Genomic DNA, 19,615 nt, shown 5'->3' on the forward strand with positions numbered 1-19,615 from the left:
TCCGTTCCAACGGTTTACCCTGGCTTGTTATCATGAACCTTGTAACGTACTTGAAAGCGTACCGCCTTTTTTTCTCAGGCTTCGCAAGGCTCGCAGGGTCAAATGCAGGCTCAGGCTCAAATGATGCAACAACAGGCTCAAATGCAAGCCCATCTGCAACTGCAAGCTCAGCAAGCGCAAGCCATGCACGTTCAACTGCACCAGTCCATGGCCCCGCAGGCTAAACCGGTGCAGAGATCGGAAAGCGCTGATGCTTTAACCGGCATCGCGGATAATGCGCCAGTGTTGGAGATCACCCCAGTGTCTCCTAACTCAGGTAAATCACCGCCCATCAACAGGTTAGGCTAGTGGGTCTACACCTTTTCTTGGTTGCGGCCCAGTTTACATTTTGAAAGTATAACCTGTTTGAACTATAAGGGGATCTATGTCTATTTGTCTTCATGACAAGAAGTAAGCAAACAGTGAAAAGTGCCCGTTAATTGAGACACAATGATTTTAAGTCGATGTTTTCATACGAAAATTGGGAAATATGGTCATGTATATAATTGCAGCAATAAAAGAGACTCTTGGTAAACTTCAATAGGCTACTATTAAAAAATGTGATCATAGTAAAATAAACCCCAATATTTTCGTCATGGGGTTTCGTCAGCTAACTAGTAATGATTTCATAAGACCTTTGGATATACAACTAGTAATGATTTCATAAGACCTTTGGATATACAACTATTGATATTAACATACTAGTGGCTGACGATTACCCCTGACGAGTGTCAGCCAAAAAAATTCGGATTTATTACAATATGAACAAATTATTCACTAGCAATAAAAGATGTAAACTTTTTACCAACTTTTTTCAATTAGTCGCCTACCTGTGGCCCATCAGCGGATTCAGATTCAAGATTCAGCGCCCCCAAATTAGGTAGAAATGCCCCGGACAGACACAGCATGAGCAAATATTGTGTGGACCAGTGTTAGTCACTGCATAACTGGCCTTTGCAAGTTACAATAGTGGGTTTAGCATGACGCCTATGAAAACTGTTCACGACGTCACATATCTCTTGCGGTAAATGACCAAGAATACTGAATTTTGATTATGAATAATGATTGTCACATTTTTCTATTCAGGTGATATGTTGGACTCAGGGATAAGGAAGCACAGAAGGGCACAGAGCGATATTACAAGTAAGTGGTTTGCTCGCGTTGCATCATAACCATTCTGGCAATTCTACTGTTTTCAAGGTATTTCAAGATCCGTACGGCAGAACGAATTCAGTACCTCAGCGGACACTAACTTTTTAGGAGCTACGGATACCCGTCATAAAAGTATGATATAGGGAGACCTTTGCTGTAGATGTAGAATACTCTGTCCGGCCATTGATAGTACGGATGACTTGGTTTGGCACACGTGAATGTTTAGTTTTATACTGCTATACGCAGTGGGCTGTATTTCAGAAACGAAGAACTTGGTGAGCACGCCAATTTCGGTTCAATTCCAGCCCGTAGAAGCATTGCTGCGTTTCTATAGGCTGGAATTAAGACAGAATTGGTGCGCAGCATTTCTTTTTAGGCAACCTAACAGTTTTATCAAGCACTGTAGCCAGTGAAATCTGAAAGCAAATATTATCTTTGAAACTATACTTGAGAGTATTTTTTAAACCTTGACATTTTCTCCTTCCATTAAAATTTTGAATGTAGAAAGTGAGCAAAATCTCAACTACTACTCGATTTGCATTAGGCACCAGCAACAACAGCCTGACCCCGGACATGGAAGTTTGGAATCCGTTCAACGGCGATGTTTTCATGAAATCCAAACCAGAGCCAGACGCCGACAAGGAATTCGACGAGTTTTTATCCACTAGGAATACAGAGCAAAGTAATTTTCATCGCCTGATTTCATTGTTCCTGGATTTTTCGCATTTTTCAACCAATGTCTCATCACAGATACCGAAGGATTCGATGACATTCAAAAGGATTTATTCGGAGCAAAGCCCTTTCAGGCAGGTGGGCTCTTAATTCTTTTGCAGGCTTTTTATCGTTTTCTCATATCCAAGGCTCTCAAAAGCTGCTGCTGATTTTCTCCGACGTCGGAACTGTAATTATTTGCGTAAAAGCTGCCCAATATAAATATATGTATAAAAGAATTTCAATTTTCCCTACCAATTTAACGTGAAGCTATAAGTAGAGACGTTTGTCTTTTTCTGTATACTTATTGACAATGACATCATCACTCCTACAACTATACCAAGTGAGAGGGCATGAGGTACTGTGGCGTTAAATTTTGACGACCATGAGAGTTCACTTACCAGTGACAATACTGGAATGCTGTTAACTAGTTTTTTGCTCAGCTTGAGTTTGGACGCAATTAAATGAGATTTATGTGGGATATCTATTTTTAGATTATCTAGTTGAGAAAACGTCCTATTTTAATGCTTGCTGAAAATATCAGCTATATTGGTAAACATACGTTTATGAGCAATATGAGCATGGGCTCGAAATTGAGATATCAGTCATGCTCTAGTTGAAATACCTCGAAGAAAACACAGTACAAGACATACTAGAAGCAGGATTCTTCTTGTACGGAAGCAGTCATTGATGATACTTGAATGCAAGTAGCAGTGAAATTAGTTAGAAACCTTTGAGAACTATTTCGTGACAAAACTTAATGGGAAGTCTGAAAAAGTACAAGGGTACAAGCTCCTTGTTGCTGACAACCTCCTGTTTTTTTCAAGATAATCGTTGACTTCATTACAAGTAGAAGTTGCAATTTTGCAGGATTTTGTTGGGTATTCCAAAGAATTTTCAAGAAAATGTCAGTGTTTAGCCGAGCATCACACACTTTTAGTACTAAATCGGAGGTTTACTTTTCAAAATGGCAATATGAATCTTCGCGTGTGATGCAAAATGACTGAAGGAAATCACTGAAAAACGATACTTTCCAGTTAGGAAATTCAAATGTTGCTTTTTTGGTCAAAATATCAGTTTTTTGGGTAAAATATCGCTTTAGTGACAACCCCACCAATTGGGTTATCTCAAAAAGTAAAACTGCATTATTACTGACCGCCTATGCAAACAACAACATTGGCGTGATCTTGTGCGCGAGTGTCTCCGGCAAAATACAGGTCACGGTTGTCCTATTTTTAGATGTGCAGACCCTTCTTCCGGAGGAACGCGGTGCGCAGACCAAAGTCTTCCCCTCAAAAACGCTTTTGGCAGGGTTTCGGAGGTGTGAATCACGCACGGGCCCGTTTTCTTTTGAACCGATTTCAGTTGTGATGCGTTACCTTGCCGCTTGTTATTTGCTAATAATCATAACCAGCGCTACTATTTTTTTCATTTGCTCAAAACACACAGTGTACAATGTTAAGCGCCAGATATGATGCAATGCAATTAACAAATAGTCTGAGGTTGTGAAAAAATCCGAGCAAGGTTCATCAACCTACTATCCATCTCGGACCACCGGTGTTACTAGCATTTTTGCTCGATGTGACAGTGTTACAACCAAGACTCCAACCATGGTCTAACGAGCCTGTGAGGGAGCCTACTGCTACTTCAAGCAGTAGTAATAGGACTTGCGAGGTTTTTGAAGATTGCGGACGATACCATATGGGATTCAATTTGTCATGTTACCATCACTCATAGCTACTGGCGCTGAAGATAGGTGCTACTTTTTTACTTTCTTCATTAATTTCGATGCAGTAGTATGTCGGTGGTTAGTTTTTAAGACTCCACTCCTGAAAATAATGCAAATCTATTGAAAAACTACGTACCACCAGACAAATTGGCTGACAAATCTGAAGTACAGGTAAATTGACAACAAAAGCACGATATTAGTGTAATAAAATGAAGCTACATTACTTGAGTGGTTGAGCACTTGCATGGCTACCTGTCGCATGTCATTTGCAGAAGGCAAGAGCTGACTGGCGCATTTGTCATGGATTGGATAGGAATCTGTGCAGCTATCTTGGGGTTGAATAAGGGCTTGGCTGAAGCGACTTCTGACAGTATTTTCCAACAATTCTCTGCGTTCCCTTATAGAAGGGTCATTGAAAGTGTGGAATAATGTGACAAAAGTCCAGTCAGGTGGATCTGGCTCGTAAAAACGCCACCTATGTTCCCCGGTTAGGACAAATAAAAGTGAAATCGAACCGTAGTCCTCCCTGGCTCCAAGTGTGGCACTATTGCATAATAATTATTGTATAACCATGGTTTCAAGGAATTCCCAATTCCTGCACTACGACTTGCTGGGAAAACTTTCAACTATTTTTTGTTTGCATCTTCAGTTATGTTGTTTTGTATGCATTCAGCTTTGTCGGTCACTTATTGCCTTGTGAGTTGATATTTTTTACTCGTATCGGGACATGAGAATTCATTGCAATGTTATTTGGCGACTCAAAATGTTGTCGATGCATGTGTCAACATACAGAATGAAGTGTGGTCATTCAAAAAGGAGTTTGAAGAAACACTAATTGAATTTATTCTGTCTTAATTTTAGTCCTAAATCCCTTCCGTCTTTTCAGGTAGCGAACAACTGCCAACACACGTCGAAGAACCACCATTAACCGGCGACGCGTGTCATTTAGAGACTAATTTTGAGCGTGATAATCATATTGTAGAAGCCACTGTGTCCGTGCGTGACGTAGAAGATGTAAATATTACCAACGAAGAAGCATTTAACCGCGTGTCGATAGAAAAAGGAACTGTAGTGCCGCAAAATAGCTTTCGCGCCGACGCGTTCGCCAGCGAGTCTGGCTTTGTCGACAATGTAGCAGAGGAAAAGTCAATACCCGTCATGTCTTCAGTTAATTCCAAGGGGTATCGGGTGTTTGGGGTGATCGGATACTCAGACGATCAAGCTTCAAGTGCAGATGGTTCGGAAAGTAAGTATGGATTGATTTCCGTGACTTAATTTGTGTTTTTACTTTCTAATAGTGATTCCAGTAATGATGTAACAGTGATGTCCCATTGCCAGAGACACTTTAGACTTCATTGATTCAATGTCAGCTTCTTTCACTGATTAGAAGGAGATGTGGTCAAATTAGTAAGCATTGGTACTTGTTGAAGTAGAATTAATGCCATAAATTTGTACTCAATATTCAAATATTTGAATTTTCATGCCTGTAATGTTATAGTTGTTGATAAGATTGTTGATATGCAATGTTCTTCTCCATTCTCTACTAGTTGCTGACGATTACCCCTTACGAGTGTCATGAAAATAGTCAGGTTTATTTCTATATGAGTACATTTTTCAATCGTATATTCAAGTTCTGTACCGCCAAGAGTGTCTTCCTAAAAACCTATGTCCCGTATTCCATATATTTGCGACAATATAAGGAATGATATCTCTCTATCCTACCTCTGCAACTCTCATCTTGTCATCGTATCTTAACGGCATTTGTCTTGTATCATTTAGAGAGAGTGCCTATCCAGGATTCCGAGTCGTCGTTTTCATCTTCCGACGAAGACACGGAACAGATGAGATTGGAGGAAAATGCCATCGGAAGCAAGCCTCTCATTATGGAGGAGGATGATGCTGTCGATACAACACTAGATGCCGCCTGTGAAGATCCAACCGGTAAAGCCTGTCTTGCCATTATATATAAAGTAGTAGGCATTGCTACTCCAATAAAAGTGACTACATTGCAAGGAGTAGGAATTTCCAAGACACATGCAAGTAGAAGTGGGAGCAAAACCTACATGAGCATTCAGAAAAAGGCAGAAGTGTTTTTCCATTGAGCACCACACCTGTGTTTAGGATTCACTTGTCATGGTTGTCAGAAATCGCGCTCCTCTGAACTGCGGAAAGTATGTGCCCCCTTAATCACATCTACTTTTTGTGACTGTCGACGTACTTCAGACCATCGTTTTCTACTACCGGTATTTTCTTCAGCTGACACTCATCAGGGGTAATCTTTGGAAACTTGTAGAGAATTCAAAACAACTTTGTATTTCGTGGTACGATTGTTGATATTTGAACAGCTTCTTGGAGGTTCAGAACTTCAACATACAATTGAATAGTATGTTCAGATTGAAATGATCCCGAATATATTTCCGGCTGACACTCGTCTGGGGTCATCGTCAGCAACTAGTAGAGAATTAAAAATATCATCGTATAGCCTATCAACAATCACAAAATATGTACCATTTAAAAGTTTTTGAATTCTCTACTAGCTGCTGACGATTACCCCTGGCGAGTGTCAGCCGAAAATATTCGGATTCATTTCAATATGAATACACTATTCGATTGTTGATATGCAAAAGTCTTTCCAATCCTCTACTAGTTGCTGATGATTACCCCCTGTCTAGTGTCAGACGAAAATATTTGTGTTTATTTCAATGTGATATATTATCCGACTTTGTACTACTCGAGTCTCATGGTGGCTACCGACCACCTCTGGTGACTATCCGGGGCTTGTTCCCTGCGAAATCTCACTTAAACCCTCTCCCTGCCTACAGACGAGTTTGGACTCACCCCGTTTAGCAAAACCCCGGTGGCCACGAGGGAATCTCGAGCCAGCTCTGCCGGGTCGGGGGTGTTTGCCAACGCGCCGTTCAGCCGCGTTGCTCAGTCGGACCCCTTTGGGGCGTCGCCTTTCAACGTGGCAGCTGTCCCGCCTGCCAACTTGACCGCAGATTTACCGGAAGAAGCGGCCCGGCAGGATAACCCGTTTGATGACGCGCCGTTTGGGGATGCTGCGATGACCGCCCCTGCTGCTGGGACAGACCCGTTTGGTGCAACACCGTTTACTGTAAGTATAAGTCTGCGCTTTCAGAATATTCATAATGTGCCTTCCAATTTACAATTTCACTCGTGTAAACAATCCAGTGGTTCCCGAGGGGATCTGACTGGGGTCGCCAGAGCTCTATCTAAACTTGAGCAATTTAGGGTCTGATGCAGTTCACCGCGGGGGTCCCTTCAAGTTTGTAGGAGGTTGCGAGTTCCGAGTACCCCTAAATATCAGAAGCCAACGACTGGAAGGGCATCACATAAAGCTCAACTCTATTTCGGCTGTTTCGCGCCTAATATAAGCTAGCTAACAAACTTGATCGGTGGATAATCCAAGAATTATCATCGAAAAACTCAAATAACTCCGCTTCTACGGGCTGGAATTGGGTCAAATTTGTTTTGCATGGTTTTTCAATACAGCGCAACAATTTCATGGGGTTGACTGAAAAATTTGGTGTGCGTCGTTTTTTAAGGCAACCTAACGATTTAATAACCTAGCCAGCAAGATTCAGGTAGAAGAGTTTTTTTGAACAGCCCTAATGTAGTACATTATCATGCAAGAGAAAGTTCCGTAACCAGCCAATCAATCAACCAACAGTATTTTTGGCCAGCGAGGTCTATTGACCTCAAGTCCTAAATACACTTTCGAAAGACTCTGTCAGGATGATGTATTTCAAGTGTGTAATGCGCTACAACGAATTACGCGGCCTTTGTAATTGTTATTTTGTTAAGCACGGTTTTATTCCTTTGTGTGTGTCTGTCCTGAAAATTGTGACTCTGACAACATTTATCGTAGTGCCTATGAAGTGGATCTCTCTAAAAAGGTTATAAGTTCCATTGCACCATACTAAATTTCCGTGGTTAGGGGGGCATTTGGTACCTGGTTTGTTTCCTATAGAGGATTTCTGTAAAAGGAGTAGAAAATATGTGCCACACACTTTAGTATTTTAGTTTGCGTACCATGGCAGCTGGTTCAAACACCCTGCCAACTAACTATCACATGTATCAACATTGAAATATCAACATTTTTTGCAGCCCGACGCCAACAACGTGCTTCGGGAATCGCAGTCCGCTCTAACCACCCCAAAACTCAATCTTCATTTCACCCATTTGCAAGAAAACCGCAAGAGCGCAGCTAAAGAAGCGGCTGCCCGGAAAAGGCTGTCACTATCCAAAGATAGTACTACTCGGGGTGAGTAACTATTTTCTTACAAACAGCCATGCGTGTCAGGTGAGGGGTTTAGTCGCAACACACAGTATTGACTTTTCGCTGCAATTTCTACTGCAAAAGCTACTTGAATATTCTGAAAAAGCAGGTGTACCTCTCAACTTACCTGACCACCTCTATCATGACTATACCTCTGTGGGCAGACTTGGACAACTAGATAATGCTAGTTAGACAAATTGGAACGAAATAATTCTTTCTATGCTCTAACATTAATTCTAAACTAATTTCCACTTTTCATGGAAATGCTACAGCCATGCGGAAACGCATGAAGCATAGTGCACAGACTGTTGCTATTACCGTGCTTACAAGAATGAACTGAAATTGTCTTTGTTGTATGTCTTTTTAATTCGGAATCTAAATCAATTTCCTACTTTTTCGATTATGATCGAATTTGGAAAATCTGAGAATTCTGTCTGTGTGCGGCCCCTGAAAGTTCACCGATTTTGCGATCACTTCCGTTAACTCGTTTCTTATTGAGTGAGGCATTTTTTTCTGAAAATGCGTTCCCGCACAGATTCCAACACAAAGTCCAGAAACCGACTGTCGCGAAGTAGCAGCAACAGCAGCAGCGGGGGGGGCACGAGAGGAACGCATCCGTACCATACCAACAGCAGCGCGAGTCCCGGTAACAGTCCAGCCGATTGCGCCGGCGATCGGAAGAAGAAATTTGTGAAAAAGCCTCTGAAGTAAGTAAACGCAAAGTCAAATGACGGAAGCGACAAGCGCGGCAATGTCACGCCTTGAAAGGCGCTGGGTTTGATTTTAGGGGGTACTTATCGCGTGAAACGGTCCTTAAAATGCAACCGTCCGACTAGAACAGGTCCGCGCAGCCGCTTTCGGTCATGTTTTTCTAGTACGGAAATTATATACTCCTTGGTACCAAGAGCTTAATTCGCGACGTGAATTATAGTGGCGAAGTTTTTTATCCGCTGTGGAATCTTTGAAACCTCGATTGGTCATATCAGACCATACCAAACATAGTTTAAAGCCACGCACGTTAGTGAAAATGACATTTTTGAGAAGCCGTGATCAACCCAAAGCATTGTCACAAACTCCAATCGAATAGGTATGGTCATAAAAATTCCAGATTACCTTTAATTGGGAAGGTACAGTTTTGTTTGGTAAAATTTGTAGTTGCTATAATTCATGAAGTAATGAAGTATAGAGTCTAGCTTTTTAAAATTTGGTCCGAAATTTTTGTCTCACAATAATTCCTTACACCCAAATTCAGGGTTGTATTGACTCGAGTCGCGATTTTTTGATGACTCGACTTGACTTGAGTCATTTTCTCAAAATACGGAAATAACTCGACTCGACTCGAGTCAATTTGTGTATTGACTCGACTTGGACTCGAGTCATTGCGCATGACTCGAACCAAGTCATATGACTCGGGATTCAGCCGGCCAAGACCGACATTTCATTGTAATTTCGAAGAACAGTAAAGTAACAACTCTATTGGGATTACGTCTATTGGTACTGGTACTTGAAAATGCGACCAGAAACTGTTAAAAGTGAGGAAAATTAGTATATTATAAATGCGAACCATTCGATATCACCAAACAGAGTTATAAGAGTGGCTTTAACAAGACTTTAACAGGAAACTGAGCCGTCAACGCAACGACTTGGACTCGGACTCGAGTCATAATACCATGACTCGGACTCGATCCTCTGCTCGATGACTTGGACTCGGACTTGACTCGGTGGTGAATTGAAAATGACTCGACTTGACTCGAGTCAAAACCGTATAAGTGAGAATGACTTGTGACTCGGAGCTTTGTGACTTAGTTACAACCCTGCCCAAATTGGGGGGTGGAGTATTTCAATCTGACGGTTGGCATGGTTGGAAACATGTCTCTTCCAGAAATTCTTGAAAATTCAAAATAACGCATCATGAAGTATCCAGAGGGCTTCTAAGCACATGGTAGACTGCTAGAAATTTACTATTATGCAGAAAAAAATCTGCTAAGATCGGGTTCGACACTAATACGATGCTGAGTTTTCGAAATTCGTTAAAATTTTATCACAGCTCGGATCATAACCAGCAAACTAAAACTTTTATTCTAAAAGCTAGAAGTCTACCAAATAGATCTGGTCTACTTCTGGAGTTACCAGTTTGCAGAGGTGGTCAAAGTAGTCACCGTCGCTACTCAAGTAGAAGTAGAAGTAACGCCGGGATTTCTACTCAAGTAGAAGAAGGAGTGCTGGTTCACAAGTAAGTAAGTAAGTAGGCATTCTACGCTTATTTTTGCCTACAAAACTGAAAACTGTCAAGTAGAAGTAGAAGTAGTCTAAAATCATAACTACTTAAAAAGTAGTTCGAGTAGGCAAAATCTACTTCAAGTACTTCAAAAAGTAGAAGTACTTCGTTACTGACCACCTCTGCCAGTTTGATCAAGATTGGTGCTCTTCTCATACCAAAATTGTCTACCGCAGTGAAACCATATTAGCGAAAACTAAATAGCTGAAAAAATGACCTTTTAATGCAATGTAGATCTTTCGGTTTTTTGATTGCTGAACTTTATCAGGTCAGGCAACCTGCAATCCAGCGCTTCCGTGGACGCCTTTGGCGACGCCCCATTCGCCCAAGCCACAACATGCCTCGCTTCCGATAACTCACAGAACACTGAAAATCTGGACCCCTTCGGAGCAGCGCCGTTTATTAATTCTGCTACTTGACGAGATTGGGACGGCTTGTTGTTCCAGACATGGTTTTCGTGGGGCCAATTTCCGCATATATACTTTCGAGAGTCGACAGTCTCTTCCTGCGCGTGACTCTACTATATTGTTCAGAATTAACTGTTATATTTTTATCATAATGTACTACTCGTGATCATTTTTCAGTATGGTGCTATTTCCGATGAAGAACGATTGTCGCGTTTTTCCTGCGATTTTTCTCGAATTTCTTGTCAAGTTTTTCTCGTTTCCGCATTTTCAAGGAGTTCTGAATGCAAGCTCGTCTTAACATTGTTAGTTCGATATACTTACGCACCGATTTCATGTTTTTGACAATACCTGTACCGAATTTTGCTATATTTTTCAGCAAATGTAATCGAGGCCCTTCAGAACGTGTCATACTCAGTGACGAATAATTTTAGCCGATTGCATACTTTAGCTAACTTCTTCAGTTATAAAAGCGGCAAAAATTCATCTTATGACTGGTTGATAGACAGAAGGAAATTCTAATATTCTTCGAATGTGCAGAAAAATCGCAATTCAAGTGAACTGCTAAAATTCCAGAAGTTGGGTTTGTTCCAATTTCGATCGCATTCTGCCTCATATTATGGAAATTGATCGTTCTTACTCTCCAGTGTTCAGTTACTGCATATAATAAACGCATCTTAATCAGAATGACGACGCTATCTTGAACGATGTACATGTTGGCACAGTGATATGATACAAGTTGAGGTCCGTCCAGTTGTTTGAAGTGATAGGTGTACCTAGTGTGGTGGAATATTGGTTGATATACCCTCGTAGAAATCGTTGCGTGGGGTGTGATATTCAGGTGTGTGGTTGTGCACGTATTCGCAAGCGAACCTTCGTAGGTTCTTCCCTGTGAACCTTTTTCATATTATAACAATTTTTCACAGCACTGCTAAACGAAAATGCACCTCGTCCTCTGCTCGAAATATTCAGCTTTCCGTTATAGGATCGCTCAAAGTGTAGGCCTATATATTTTGATATTACGAGACCTATAATTTTTGGAAGACGCTTGCTTGATTGCAATTGCGTGAGGATAGCAACTGTTTTGCATGCCCATATGGTGAGCGTCTAAAGATATCAGTTTGATATCACGCTGTCGGTGGTGCAATCACTCGGAATCTGTTGTAAAACTGACATCTTGTGTCGTTTTGATTTTCGAATTACGATCAGTGTTGGAGCCTTGAGTCATAAGTAAATTCAAGTCATTGTATATTTTGATTCGAGTCAAGTCAAGTCGGGCAAGTCACGAGTGAAGTCATAAAGTCAAGTCAAATTTCGGAAGTTCGGATCATGATTCAAGCCATTGCATTTCGCAGAATGATTGAAGTACAGTTTGATTCAATATTAATTGATAGGCGAGTCCCGAATATTAATGCGGCTCACTATGGGCCACGTCGACAACGGTCGTTCAAATAGATGATGGAATATAAAGCCTGAGAAAGTTGAAAAAATGATATAATGCAATGCACAATACGCCTGCACATCTATACGATACAGTTAAAGCCTGTGCCGATTGCTGACGAGTAAAATAAATGCATAAATATATCAGCCCGTTTCGAATTCTGAAAGAGTTGCGTTAACATTACCACTAAACAGTAAGACACTGCTACCCAGCAAACACGGTGATATATTTAGGACATGTTCGGATATCCTTCTGTCCTAATTATCTCAGAATTATGTTTGTGCGTATCTTGTGCCGAAACGTATCTTGAATACATCCACATAACTCACGCAGGTCGAAGTTTTTTGCATGCGCTGAAAGATTCTGCCAGCATGTCATTGTAGACAGATTCGCGTACTGTAATCATGCTGGGATTATCGCGTACTGTAATCATGCTGGTATCATGTCTCCCATCGCCTACGACCGTAGCAGGAAGCAAATCCGATCTCGGGCGATTATGAAAGTTAAAACGTTCGGCTCGCATGGCGCAAACGTGGGTGACTGACCAAGTGATTACACTAAGAGTTGCGGGCGCTCAAAGATTTGCTACCTATTCCTGCGCTCATAAGAATATGGCTACTTTGCTATATCTATTCCTGTGCTCATAAGAATTTGGCTGATACGTTTCGTGTATGACTTCACATCACAACGAGATCAATAAACAGGTGACGGAATCGTTTGTTCGAGTCTTGATATTCATTTATTTGCCAACGACAATCGGTTGCAAAATATTAGACGTCACAGTGAGAGCCACGAAGTATTGTCATTGATCCACCACAAAGCAGACCGAATTATCTGCATCCACATGATGACGCCCGGAATCGTTTGAAAACTTTTTGTCCCATCGTACTTGGTTCCGAATTGTCCCGCGATTCAAAAGTGGTAACAAACAACGGCTTGTGATATTTCGTCACAGCGCAGCAAAGGGGGCGGCGATCCTGTAAACACGAAAGAAGTTTATCCTGATCCTCCCTGACATCAATAGGAAGCTATGTTGCAGTCGTGATTTACTGTGACATTAGGGACTTGGTTAATGAACAAATCTAAATAACGGCTTACCTGAGCTGCAACTATGGCGTGATTTGTTGGGTCAGCCGACGACGGAATCGGTGTAGCACAAATACCACTGCATAATCCTATCTCGAAAACTTCGTCATCGTGATACGGGTGTACAATATTCATCCTCTTTTTAAAAAGAATACATTCGCTGATTTACATCGATTCGCGAGTACGACGATGCAACCGTGCACGTACCAAATACTGAGCCCTGCTCATACGGTGAGGAATTCGTCTGCAAGTAGTTGTTGTGGCGGTTTCACTGTTGATCCGAGGACTCCTGCGGTTTCGATCTGAAAGAAAACACGACTATTTACATTTGTGACAAACGGATCATTCAACCGACTACGACCAATAGCGTTTCAAGTAGGCTATCCAATGAACCACCCACCAATATCACAGTAATTGTGAAATGAGATTCTCGTACTAACAATAGCGTTCGTTGCAGTTCGTAAGAAGTATTCCTAGATACAATCGAGCGCGGTAGCCACAGCGAGCCATCGCAGATTGGAAAATGACGAGACGATATCATATTCAGGTCCGGAATCGACTATCATTTCAGGCGAGACTCCATGTTACACCAGATTGCATCGATAATGATCGAACATACTTGGGATACTCTCGACATCGGCTATTTCCGGGACCTCAACCTGCGATTCAGAGTTTTCCGAATATGCAGGGGCGTTCGCAATGTTCGCAGAGTTGACGATATGCGCCGAAACTTCGTCTTCGTTTCTCCAGTGAAGGATTAATCCGATTGATTGCCTCACAACGCTAAGACGCGACGGTCTCTGTAGCGACGACTTGGATCGGTAGATGTATTGACGTCGGGCTTGGACGTCAACTCTTAATTTGATGGACTCGTCCGCATTGAACATCGCCTCTCGTAGAAGATCCGCATTCAAATCCAGGAACATGATCTCTCCGTGGCGAGACGAACACGATGTCTGTAACGATCATCGAAAGATGTCACACTACTACAATTATGATGATTGATATTCATACCTGGACGCCGGAGTGTAATTTAGCATCGCTCACATTGGCGGCTTTCAACTGAACAGACGTGTGATACCTTCCGAAAGTTTCCCCAACGTCTGACGGGGGGCTTCTTTGCAACAATAGTTCCGCTGCTTCGAGATTGTCCAGGTTAACGCTGTGAATTAGGTCACATGAGGAAGGAATATTTTGCACGAAGTTGACTACAGCTAACGAAATATATCTAATACTGCGACGTAATCTGTCTAACCATATTTTCAGTCCAGATACTTCAGTTCCCTGAACCGTCGCTCATGAGTAATGATAATGATAACGAGATCGTGAAATTGCTTACACGAAATATCATCGAAATATTATACCATCGCCAAGATGCTCGAAACTGAAGCAGATAATAGGACGTCTTTTTATTTGCATATTTTCGAATTATCAAAGTAGAAATCGTCGTAGATCAGGTAGGAAACCTATTTTTCAATGAAGCAATTCATCGGTTCCCCGGCCACAGCATTTTTTAGTGAAAGTCTCGTTGAAAGTATAAGCGAGTAACAAAATGTGAAAAATATGATATTTTAGCGTTCACAAGACCATTCACTTCGAGGAAAGAAAAAATCCTCCTAAAAGAGTACATGTGACACTCCTACGTAACTGCTCCCTGGTAACATAATGTCAGTGAAATGAACATACTGACACAAAATTTGCAACGGCTTGATCTTTATGCAGAACAAAATACGCTAGACGTCTGTACATCTATTCTCTGGTACCCAAATCCTATCGAAAAGGGCTTTACTTACTGTTCCAGCATTGCGTTAAACTCTAGAGCGCCGACATCTGAACCCCAGCTTTGAACCGACGGCCGCACCATCGTCACCTCGTGTTGGTTCCTTCGTTCGAAAAGTTCCTTCCAAGATGAAACGAGATCATCCGACCACTGGGAGCATGGAACAATTTGACGCAAAAGAGCGACGGGCAGGGTTTTCTTTTCGTTCTTCCATTCTCCAAGACCTATGCAAATAGTGGAGTAGTTTTCGAAATGCCTTTAATCCAGAAATCTGACCGCACAACTCACCTATGAAATAGCCCCGTGCCAGTCGGTCAGCGTCCCCAGACTTTTTTGCCTCATCGGTACAGTAAGCAATGTCGGCGGAGCTGTACATGTTGTTCACGCTGAAATTATGCATCGATTAAAAATTCAACTAGCTAATCGAAATGACGTTTCAACTAACCCGGTTCTGCGCTCTTGCAGGCATCTTCGGTACACCAGCTTCTCAATGGTAGAGTTGGATGAGGCAACAGTCAAGTAAGCCAGTAAAGCAACTATCAAGCGCGGCATAGCGTCCAGTAACTGAGGCAACTCTTCAACTAAATCAAAAATGTATACAGACTGGATCCGACTCGCGTGTACCTGGTTGCTTCAAGAACGCAAAACTAATCGACTCTCATGCCGTTCCGCACAGGATTTGTAACATGGAGGCTCATAGAAAAAAGGGGCGATATGTCACGCTCAAACCATTAATTACTATCATTAGAGTGTGCGAAATCTCAATTAACGGCCGACGTCGCTTGGACTGGCGACGCTTATCGCTGGTTTGGCACCAACCGCTTGCACACGGTAAATACGATCGTTTGCCGTTCCTCACATTTTGGCGCCCTTAAACAAACGGATTACTCGCATAGTCAAGTTTGAAGTGACTGCATCGATGCTTATGCACTGCGCATATTTGCTCAGTCGGCAGCAAATTCAAGAAATTATTCATGTCTGATATTATCACGCGATATGCGGGACGGCAAACAGTTGGTAGACTCGGCGATGTCAACGCTAGCCATAAAATTGGGGTGGGGATATTTGAAGAGTTCAAGAAACCCCGCCTAGAAATAGCAATTATAACACTGATGTCAAATACAGAATGTGCCACAGCCATAATGTAACTGTACCACATCTCATGTCCGGCGATGGCGCACTTGCACCCACCGAATACACATGGAGACACAAAAGGATCGGTCAGTACATTTATATAGAGATTCTAGAACTATGCAAACAATTCAACGTCATCACGTCAACAAATAATTGGTATGATTACAGGCAGGATCTAAACAGCACTTCTTCAGCGTGCCCAAAAAAACGTTAGTCGTGGGCCCCCACGGGGTGATAAACCAAACATCTGGAGGCAAACCCCCACCACGTTGTACGTTTCGCCGTTACTTATCAACGAGATACGCCGGACTGTTTAGTTAGTCAGCTTACGCGGGATGCGCAAAATTTTTCGATAATTCATGATTCAATCGGTCAATGATCGTAACTTGCATATATATTGCTATCAATTTGTATCCTCTCTCTTCTCCCGTAATCAGATTTACCGATAGAGTTGAGTGAAAATGTAGGGCCCGTAAATTATAATCAAACATATTCGGGCGGACCCATTGGTATAATGCAGTGGTCGGGAACCTATGGCTCTTTTGAGCATAAGATATATGGCTGTTTGCAAAATTTTTGTGCTCATAATTTATCAATTTTGCAACAACTTGTTATTAAATCGAAAGCAGTATAAGCAGTATAATTATTCTTGTGGCAGTATAAACATATCTTTGAGAGGTTAATATAATGACGTATTCAGGGTTAGGTTTGGTGGCCCTTTTCAAAATCGATCAATATCACTTGCAAATTCGATGTACCCCGTACGAAATCTTGAATTGCACGATGCATTCATTGTTCAAAGAGACTAGGAGACATGGCGGCGCCTGTATCACAATACAGTTTTCATATATACATTGTCTTTCTGATCTCCGGCGAGAAATAAACTGCTGTAGAAATGAGATTCACAATTACAAATTCAAATCACAATTAACGCCATAGCTATCTATGTTCTTTATTGATAACGTAGCTTTGTAGACGCTGTTAAAATGCAGGCGTGTTGCGCAAATGTTACCGCCAAATATAGGCCTACTTTGAGAATTGAGAAGCCGAATCGGAATCAGTGCGACAATTACATTCAAATAACATCTGTTATTATACATTCCATGATATTTACCATGAATTGCGTTATGCCTAAGCCTCTGTTTCGAACTTTATTTTCTAACAATGACTAGGCAAGTTGCGTGATTTTGGGAGTAAAAATGTTCAAAATCTAGTAGACAGGTGAGGCATTGCCTCACTTGCCTCCCCTGGCCCCACGTCACTGGCGCATTACAAATGGTTGCAGTATTGGGATCAGGTCACTACCTTCGAGTCACGAGTCATTTCGAGTCATTGCACATTTTGACTGGAGTCAAGTCAAGTCAATCGATTTTTGAAGGTGACTCGAGTCAAGTCAAGTCACTAGATTTTTGGAGGTGACTCGAGTCAAGTCGAGTCAAGTCACGAGTCAAGTCACATTTCAAGTCAAATTGACTTTGCGGACTATGGGGCATGCTTACGCCACTGCATTTTGCTAGCTCACAAATCGCTCACAAATAAGTAGAAATGATGAACTACGCCCTAGCCTCAGTCTATAGTTACCAGCCAAATTAGTGAATAGAGAAACGAATTGATAAGATGCAATACATCACCCATTTATAAATTAATATGATATAATTCCAGTTTGGTTCAGGTAATAACAGAGAACAGTAATAGACATTAAATTATTTTACTATGCTAGTTTACAACAGCGTAAGCTATAAGCTTCGATCACTTCGTTAGCGGTCAATTTGTTTGTGAGAGAACAATGGAGACTCAGTTAAACGCACGATCACTGAATGATTGGTTACTCTCACAGGTTACACCAGCGTTTCGCGAACAATCCGATAGCAAGATACAGATATTTTTATCGACATCGATTGCTTGATGACTTGAAATTGACTCGTGAATTTTGCTTCGAGTCACGAGTCAATCCACATTTCTGATACGCCGAGTCAAGTCAAGTCATGTCATTTTAGCAAAGTGACTCGAGTCAAGTCAAATCATACGAAAAAGGTGACTCGTGTCGGACTCGAATCAAGTTGTGACTCGAGTCATCCAACACTGATAGGCCTATAGTGACAATACCATGTTTGGCTCCACCTATACGTATGCCATCCTCAGAGGTGGTCAAAGTAGTCAAGAAAGCTACTCAAGTAGAAGTAGAAGTAGCGAAGAAAAAATCTGCTCAAGTACAAGTAGAAGTACTTCATTCATAAGCAACCCAAAACTACTTGAAGTAGAAGTAGAATTGACGGACTTTAAATCTACTCAAGTAAGTAAGTAAGTAAGTAGTTGTGAAAACGATCTTAATTCGTTGACATGGATTATCAAAAGGTGCAAATTGAGCTATGCGAAAGGTGCAGAGCTTCATTCTTATGGATGCATAGATTGCATACCAGGAGGTATCCAATTTTTGAAAGCATAAGCATTCGTCCGCATCATGGGATGGAAACGATAGTATTGATAAGGAAATGCGATACTAATCCTCTTTTTAATCGAACATCACGTCTTAGAAAATATCATGGCATGGCACCCTCCCATGTTATTAGGCCTGTAGTTTAGACGAAGATCAATGCGGAGAAGTTGTATAGGATACGGTGTAAACACTTTGCGCGGTAAGTAAACATTAATACAAAATATGGTGGATCGTAAAAATGTAATATGTGTGGTTTTATTTGCGAAAATTAAAGGCATTACCACACTTGCGTTTATACTTCAACCTCTATGTTATCAAAAAAAGAACTGATATTAATTAGAACTCAAAGTATATGATACTGGGAATTGTAATTGAAATATAAATACTACTTCTAAAAGCGGAACATTCATTTCGCGTCTTTAGTGCAGAAAGTTTCGAAGGTTGGTATGCTACAGCAGCTCTATAACTAAAAATAGTCAGAGTCCACTTTGCCAGATTAGGGCACGCCATGGACTGCTAGATAACGATATGATAAGTAAATGTTAGATTGCGAAACATCACTTTCAGACGTTATGATGAAGTGGCGAGATTGCGCGGTGGTATAATCCGCGGCTGCAACACCAGTGGGTTGCGGGTTCGAATCCGACCGAGGTCGACTTCAGAATTCCTATGCCTAAGTGATGGTGGTTTATCCAGGCCCCTCCTCATCCCCTCATCCGCGTAAGCGGTATCTTACAAAAAGCTTAGAAGTGAGCCGTGCTATAAGTCGGCAGTTATGGAATAAAAAAATAGGAATATCGACCATAGTAGTCGACAAACACCATGAATAATACAAAAAATATCGTTATGATGAGCCATAATATTATATGCTGTGATGACATATTCGACATGGCAACGGGCGACAATGCGGTGTGAACGGAACCACGCCAACCCGCTATACCTAAATTCAGTGGCGGCTCGTGACAATATCGGGTGGTGGGGCAAGGGCTGCAAGCGACTTTTTATCAAGATGACGTCACAATGGCGTTTTCCAACGTAAACAAGTAACTTAATGATGGTACGGTAACATGAATTTCCCGGCAACAGTGATTTTAACGTATGTGCCACGAGAGGTCCGCTGGTGA

General features: G+C 41.6%; 2 protein-coding genes across 4 annotated transcripts in view; one reads left to right on the top strand and one right to left on the bottom strand.

The window, feature by feature from the left end:
• The window catches only part of LOC145445324 (uncharacterized), a 29,447-nt gene extending 18,147 nt beyond the window's left edge, over positions 1-11,300 (top strand). The window contains exons 15-26 of one of the 2 annotated variants that reach the window (XM_080323513.1): positions 79-316; positions 1,126-1,182; positions 1,240-1,323; positions 1,736-1,873; positions 1,942-1,997; positions 3,142-3,223; positions 4,518-4,877; positions 5,411-5,572; positions 6,454-6,746; positions 7,760-7,916; positions 8,467-8,638; positions 10,478-11,300. In XM_080323513.1, coding sequence (XP_080179639.1) covers positions 79-316; positions 1,126-1,182; positions 1,240-1,323; positions 1,736-1,873; positions 1,942-1,997; positions 3,142-3,223; positions 4,518-4,877; positions 5,411-5,572; positions 6,454-6,746; positions 7,760-7,916; positions 8,467-8,638; positions 10,478-10,628 — 1,950 coding nt within the window. In that variant the 3' untranslated portion in view covers positions 10,629-11,300. Of the gene's footprint in view, positions 1-78; positions 317-1,125; positions 1,183-1,239; positions 1,324-1,735; positions 1,874-1,941; positions 2,002-3,141; positions 3,224-4,517; positions 4,878-5,410; positions 5,573-6,453; positions 6,747-7,759; positions 7,917-8,466; positions 8,639-10,477 lie in introns of both variants that reach the window. The other variant, XM_080323514.1, reaches the window with a different exon arrangement.
• Positions 11,301-12,770: 1,470 nt separating this feature from the next.
• LOC145445386 (uncharacterized) lies at positions 12,771-15,585 on the bottom strand. Of its 2 annotated transcripts, none has more exons than XM_080323576.1 (8): positions 15,366-15,585; positions 15,209-15,288; positions 14,934-15,144; positions 14,155-14,302; positions 13,760-14,096; positions 13,348-13,442; positions 13,153-13,278; positions 12,771-13,031 (listed from the first exon to the last, which is right to left on the bottom strand). In XM_080323576.1, the coding sequence occupies exons 1-8, from the start codon at positions 15,470-15,472 to the stop codon at positions 12,885-12,887; spliced, it is 1,251 nt and encodes a 416-aa protein (XP_080179702.1). In that variant the 5' UTR covers positions 15,473-15,585; the 3' UTR covers positions 12,771-12,884. The 2 variants fall into 2 exon arrangements, with proteins under 2 accessions (XP_080179702.1, XP_080179701.1); XM_080323575.1 differs by having other exon boundaries at positions 15,209-15,306; positions 15,366-15,584.
• Positions 15,586-19,615: the final 4,030 nt, after the last annotated feature.

Source organism: Botryllus schlosseri, chromosome 8 (genome assembly GCF_051294905.1).
Source record: "Botryllus schlosseri isolate E-star chromosome 8, Bs_hap1, whole genome shotgun sequence".
NCBI classification, from domain to species: Eukaryota; Metazoa; Chordata; class Ascidiacea; order Stolidobranchia; family Styelidae; genus Botryllus; species Botryllus schlosseri.